Source organism: Zonotrichia albicollis, chromosome 13 (assembly GCF_047830755.1).
Source record: "Zonotrichia albicollis isolate bZonAlb1 chromosome 13, bZonAlb1.hap1, whole genome shotgun sequence".
NCBI classification, from domain to species: Eukaryota; Metazoa; Chordata; class Aves; order Passeriformes; family Passerellidae; genus Zonotrichia; species Zonotrichia albicollis.
The window spans coordinates 19,451,062-19,457,937 of record NC_133831.1 but is presented as its reverse complement, the minus strand read 5'-3'; the positions used below and the strand labels follow the sequence as shown (position 1 = coordinate 19,457,937).

At 39.0% G+C, this 6,876-nt stretch overlaps 1 protein-coding gene across 10 annotated transcripts in view; it reads right to left on the bottom strand.

The window, feature by feature from the left end:
* Positions 1-2,230: 2,230 nt before the first annotated feature.
* ADCY7 (adenylate cyclase 7) overlaps positions 2,231-6,876 on the bottom strand; it is a 71,149-nt gene continuing 66,503 nt past the window's right edge. For all 10 annotated transcript variants that reach the window (XM_074551189.1, XM_074551191.1, XM_074551190.1 and 7 more), the window contains 7 exons: positions 6,167-6,248; positions 5,442-5,597; positions 4,681-4,827; positions 4,134-4,241; positions 3,270-3,384; positions 2,648-2,772; positions 2,231-2,530 (listed from right to left, as the gene is read on the bottom strand). In XM_074551189.1, coding sequence (XP_074407290.1) covers positions 2,384-2,530; positions 2,648-2,772; positions 3,270-3,384; positions 4,134-4,241; positions 4,681-4,827; positions 5,442-5,597; positions 6,167-6,248 — 880 coding nt within the window. In that variant the 3' untranslated portion in view covers positions 2,231-2,383. The remainder of the gene's footprint in view (positions 2,531-2,647; positions 2,773-3,269; positions 3,385-4,133; positions 4,242-4,680; positions 4,828-5,441; positions 5,598-6,166; positions 6,249-6,876) is intronic.

Genomic DNA, 6,876 nt, shown 5'->3' with positions numbered 1-6,876 from the left:
TTTTTCTATGGTTGAATATAGCTCTCATATTATACAGTTCCAATTCTGGTGAGAAATTAGTCATCCTCTTTTTCATTACACACAGTTTCTAAGGTTGTGCACAGCACACCAAGTGAGCATTCTTTTTAAACCTGCAGCCAAACCCAACTCCTTCCCCTTTGGAAGCTGCAGCTCTTCCTGCCACTTCTGCAAATGAGGTTGAGCTGAGGTTTCACCCAAGTAAGTTACCAGCCTTACAGGCAACATCATGTAAACAAAAGCATTTCCAAATGCTGTTACAGACAGCAAATGTTCTTTCATAGATAACTTACATCTACAGTCTACTAGGTCTGAGAACAGGAGCACTTCAGAGCCAGCTCTATTTATAGGCATAATGCACTTTTCAAAATAGATACATGAGAAAAATGGTCACTTGACCTAACATGACGTCAAAGACTGCTGAAAGGAGCCTTTGGCACATGCATGGTCCTGTAAAACAATAAATACCTCTAAAGAAATGCTTGCTAAACACCTGTAACTACAAATACACAACATACAAGAGTAGCAAAAGCTGTTTGAAGGTTTATTCAGCTACAACACTGACTTGCACTAACACAACAGTGAGTATGTCACTTCTTTCTTCAGCAGAGCCCATGCCTGAACTCACAACCTCAAATTCAGGTTTTCTTACATGCTGTTTTCTGTTGGAGACTACTACACACATAGATTTGATCTACAAAACTGACAAAGACTACACATATGATTTTTAATCCACAGCTGGACAATATTTATGTTTGTTCCTGTCTTGAAATATAGTCTCTTCCTCTTCTAAAGAAATGACACAGTAATTAGAAAGCAACAGTGAAGCACAGGACTGCTGAAACACTTGTCCAGGATGGGTTGGTGCTAAACCCAGAAGCATTAGGAAGTGCTGTTTGTAGAGGAGGAAGGCTCAACCAGGCAGGTGTTGTACTCCCCAGTCACTGTGCTGTCCAGCCCTAACCTGGTGTATGGGGAAAGGGGGAGCCCATCCTTGGTAAGGGACATAGCAGGGCACAAGGTGTCAGCCTTACAAACTCACCTCCATCAACAGCAAACAGATTTGGAGATTGCAGTAAGTAAAAAATGCCAATGTAGAAATTAGCAAAGGACACTAATAGCTTAAGAACCTTACAAACTAAACTAATTTACACCATGTCCACAGTGATCTTATGAATGCTCTACTTCTACTTCCAGTACTGGGGCTCTGCTGAAACATTTCATTATGAACACATTTTTTCCATACATCCTTTTGTAACCTTCAAAACCAGTTTATGAAAAAACCTGCACTGCCTTTGAAAGGCGTAGAAACTAGCCAGTGGCTGGTCAAATCATAGAAATAAGAACAGAAAAAAAAAGCAAACCCCACCACAGAGACAGTTCTGTTTATACAGTATGTGCTACTGTTTCTAATACTATTTTAGTAATTCTGTTCTTCAGCTTCCCAGCAATTCAGAACAGGGTTTTTTTTCTTCCCTAAGTGCCCTCAAAAACACAGCATAGGATCAGAATTCCTGCTGGGATCAGCAACACCAGCTGCTGTCAGAGCCTGATCCCTGTGCTCCTCACCATCAGTTGTACTTTTTGAAATTTAAAGTAAAAAAGATTTACCATGACAGAACAAAATGCACATACAGACACTAATTACAGAGAAATAAAAAGGAGAACATGTGATATAATGTAAACACACTGAACTAGGTTAAAGTTATTTCTGATCAGCTCTTGGTCATGAAAACATTTGCATAACACAAGGTACTGCAGTGGAGGAGGCAGGGTGGTGAAGTGACCCCACACTGTGCAATTCAGGTTTTTTCCCAAAAGCTCAGCACAGTTATCATGTGGCACACTTGAGTTTCCTTGCATTCCTCTTCCCATTACTCAGCTGTCTTGTGCTGTGCAGTGTGTTCAGCATTAAAAGCAGGACAGCAGTGCCCTCAGTAGCAGCACACACATCAGGACAAACACAATACTGGAAGCAGGTGTGTGTCAAGCAGGCAATGGAATGTTTTAACACGGGAATTAGTTCTACAGTGCATCCACACCGGCTGTCACCGGAGCTGTTAAGACTCCCAGTGCAGGTAAGGAAAGCAACTACTGAAAATGCTTCATGCCAATTCCAGGTAAATCCTCAAATTACTTCAGGAAAAAGTAGTCTTTTTCAGACTGATGGTCGTGTATCTTCTAGGAACTTCTCAGAATTCTTCTTTATTAAAAAAAAAAAATATCTCTCATCTTGAGATGTAGAAGAGATAGGAACAGTATATACATGTTTTTAGAATAAAGTCCTTCACATAAGGAGGGAAATTCTACGTCTTCACAGAAGGGAGGCAGATCTAAGTCTATTTTGATTAACTTCATTGTAGCCTCAGTTCAGTCCCATGCCTTGGAATTTGGCTGTCTCAGTGCAAACAAAGTAAGTCCTCAGTTCTCCCTTGCCTTTGACATTAATGAGTCCCCTACATTCACATGAGTATCCCAGCTCCTGTAGTATTTTGCTTGTTTCTTCGGTGACCTTTGTGTGAAAAGAATTAGAAACTCTTGTGAAATTCTTCTGATTATTCACATTAAAGCAAAATTCCACAACCAATTAGAAATAATGCCTTGGACACTGCAAGGCTCATAGTTTTACCTGGATCTTGCCAAGCTCCCCTGTGGTCTCCATTCTGCTGGCAACATTAACAGTGTTGCCCCAGATGTCATACTGAGGCTTCCGGGCACCAATCACCCCAGCGATCACAGGGCCATGATTGATCCCTGCAGAAACACAGGCAGGTGTCATTACTGAGGAAGGAAGGGATGTGATTGTGTTTGCTGTAGCTTCAGGGGAAAAAAACATCCCAAAGCTTAACTCTGCAACACCTTTCTAGCAATCAGTATTAATACTGTTCTATATAAGTATTCATACTGAGGCTCAAGAGATGTGAAGTGACTCACTCATTGCAAAATAGGAAATCTAGGGCACAAAGCAAAATTCTTGCTCTTCTACTTTTAATATACAGAAATGAGCATTGTAATGACAATGCTGTCTTTAGTGAACAGTCACTAACTCCATTTCCTCCAAAGTCATCCAGCTGCACTCTTCCTGCTGCTCCCTCCAGTGATGAGAAAAAGCCCATCCATGGAGGAGCTTGGCCTGTCTGAAGAGCTGACCAGACAATATTGCCTTTGGCTATTCAGCACTTGGACCTACCTCATCCTGCCATTTCTCACCTGCCTGAGCTGTGGAGCCACACCCCACAAGCAGAACTCACCAACACGGAGGCGGAAGTTGTTGAAGGAATGTCGGTTGATGCCATCCAGTTTGCTCATCAGGGCAATCCCATACTCCACCATAATCCCAATGTGAGCGTGCTGCCTTTCCCTATCCTGTGCAAGTCATAACACAGATTAATCACCAAATTACAACATGAAAGGCTCTGTCAGGCTGCTACTCCAAAGCAGTACTAGAGTGACTGGAGTGCTTATAAGGATGAAATCACTCATCCTTGTCAATGCAGAATTTCAAAACTTCATTAAATACAGTTGGGATGTCTATGAGGCAAAAAGCCTGATATGATTAAATTTTCTAACAAATTATTTTCTGTCCTGTAGGGTTTCACCTTTAATTTTACATATTTTGGGTATATTATTATATGCATCTTAATGTCATACACAAACCTGCTATACTGAAAATGAGCCAGAGAAATTGGTATTAATTCTTCTGGGTAACAGACCTAATGTGGCACTTGAGGATTCTCTTTCTGTGCCAGTTCTCAGGTATCACAGAAAGCTACTGTCCAGCTCTGAGATGGCCTTTTCTTTGGCTCCCACACTTTGACTCCCTTATTATTCGAGCCCTTCTCTTATGCATCTAGGAATGTTAAACTACTGGAATCAAAGATGAAAGATGTAAAAGGTATGCTGGGATTACAGACTGAAAACCTTAATTCAGAAATAAAATAGAACTAGGAGATAAATAGTGAATTCAACAGGAGACAATATAATTTTGTCACCTTTTTCCACATTTCACAAAGTCACTGTTCATGATTTACTTTTTCATAGCATGTTACATTTTTTTACTTTGAACACACCTTTGCACCCACAGAATTCTGAAGGCAGATTCAGGGCCAACATACCTGGTTGTTCTCCTGGCCTGGTGTAACACTGAGACCAGCTGCTGCCATGTAAGTACTTCCAATTGTTTTTATTTTTTCAACACCACTAAATTTAGGTTTTAACAAGAGCTGTTTGAATGGAAAGAAAACAAAAACTTGAGACTTTAATACCTCATTTCAGTGTAGTATTTAACCAGAACTCTTATGCTGTCTACCATAAGCATTAAACATCTCTAGCAATACTATCACTCACATGAAGATTAGATAAAATACTGAGGATTAGTTTCACAGTTTTGCTCTATCCACTCACAGGAGAAATGAAAGCACTGAAGTACTGAAATAAAGTCCCTCAAGTCAGGACTCTCAAACCATACTTCTAATAAATTAGATGATGTACTTGAAAATCCCAGCCAGATGAGAAAATATCTTTCAAGGTTGCAAGGCTAAAGTCAGAATATTAGTACAGCATAAAAATGGTTTTTCCCCCTCTAATGCTCACAGATCTAGTGAAACATTCATTTTGCAGTAAATATGTAATCCAGTGCATTTATGACAGAAGCTTAATTACCTCATCAAAATCAGCAATGATTTCATTTAACAGCCTCAAGCATTCCAAGCCTTCTTTGTTGACGTCACATTCAGTGTAAAACACCTTAAAATCTGGTACTGATGCAAACATGACACAGACACAGTCGTAGGATTGATGGTACCAGTCCTAAAGGAAAGCAACAAACCCACAGATTGTCAGCAGCCACATTCCCCCCACAGGTACTCACACTCGGGATAATTGTTTGTAACCAGTAATCAAATTACAGCTTTCCTATGAAGTCAACCACATCTCTTATTCTGTCAGAAACTTTAACAAAGTGGATTTGCCTAAGGAAAAACTGAGATTCCTTAAAGATACCTTAAACATTTTCATCTACTTGGACACTGTCACTCTTCTGAGACACAGCATTGTTCTCTCTGATGACATGCTGGCAGAATGAGATTTCTTAAAAAAATCATTATCAATGAACTTTTCTCTGGGAGACACTATCTGCTCCTCAACTCATATCTCTAAAAACTATAGCCTATCCTCTCTGGTAAAATACAGTCTTTGGAAAGCAGTAAATCTCATTTAAATATTTGCCAAACTTAAACTGTGTCCTGCAGCCGAACTACTAATTCTGAGAACAGATTTCAGGGACTGACACTAGAAGGTCTTAGAATACAAACAAGAGGCAAAGATTGCAGAAGTTTACAGTGTATGTTCTTTTTCACATCATGTGTACTATATATCACAGAAACCCAATTTGCTGTCCCTCACATAGGGGAGGCTCAACACACCTCATTTCGTTTTTCTCCAATGAAATATGCAGCAACATGTGCTGGAAGAACATTTTCAAGCAAAAGCCTGTTAACATTCTCCATAGTTTCAAATTGTTCATGTTCCTTTTTAAACTTATTCTTCCACAGACAATCCAGTCTACAGTAATAGTCAATCTGCAAAAAGATCAAATATGATCAATTAAATCCATAAAATAACACACTGAAAAATATAAGGCAATTTTCTGAAGAAGTGTAGTAGCAATAGTTTATTCAAGGCCTTTTGAGTCTAAATAGTTATGAAAAATGTGCTTTGAGAGCAAAGGTCAGAAAAATATGAAGCAGCCACTAAGACCAAATGTCATTTGATACCATCAGGTGTATCATTTACCAAAACGACACTTTAATAATATAATTATTTTTATCTTGAATTGCTATGTTGATTTAGAATGAATACTGGTATATAAATACAGATAGAACAAAACTGGAAGAACCAGGAACTTCTCATGACTGTGATGCAAACACTGTTGAAAACTAGAAAAATATTCCCATCCTTCCACAGAAAAAAATTCTTTCATTACCAAAACCTAATTACAAGTGTGTTATCTGCAAGACCAGAATACTAAAAAAAGACAAAAAATATATACTCATTAAAAGTACAATTTCAAGGAACAACACTTTTGCATTTTATTTAAATCAACTTGCTGCAAGTAAAGGAACTACAGGATTGCATTTTAAATACATACCTGTTTTGCAAGTAAAACTAGGGTTATGTAAAACAGAACCAGATATAAATTAGTCATTATCCTTGGCTCTTTGATGAAAAACCTGAAAATAAGAAAGCAATACCAAGTCATCTGTATGCTTTGAGAAAACCTGCCCACTGGAGGGTTGGGGTGTGAGGTGAGGGAAGAGGGTGTCTGTCCAGACTGGTGCCACAGGGTCACTGCTCATTTGTGCCACTGGCTGGCTGGGACAGGTCCTGGCCCAACCCCCAGAAAGGATTATCAGCCAGTCCAACACAAGGAATGAGCATGGCACATCACAGCACACTGGGTGCTGAAACCTTGTTCAGTAGCTGTTGGGAGATGCTCAAGTAATCAGGGCTTTATCTTAATGGAGCTATCTTAATTTCCACCAGACTGAGTTTCAGCTCCCATCCCACACCACCCTACAAAAACACAGCCAACAAAACCTTGAGGTAGTAAAAAACATTCTTATTTGTGGAAGGAAAGACAATAACAAATTAAAAACCTGAATTCCTAAGACAAAGACAGCAATTAAATTATATCTGTATCTGAATCACCACTCGTATTTCATGGTAAGATCAGTCTTACCACATATATTACTTTTTACAAATGCAAATTAAATTCTCATCATATGAATGATTAAGTTCACTCAAGCTTTTTTAAGGTGTGCTGACAGGTTACAGCCCCTGCAAAATAAATTTTTTCTA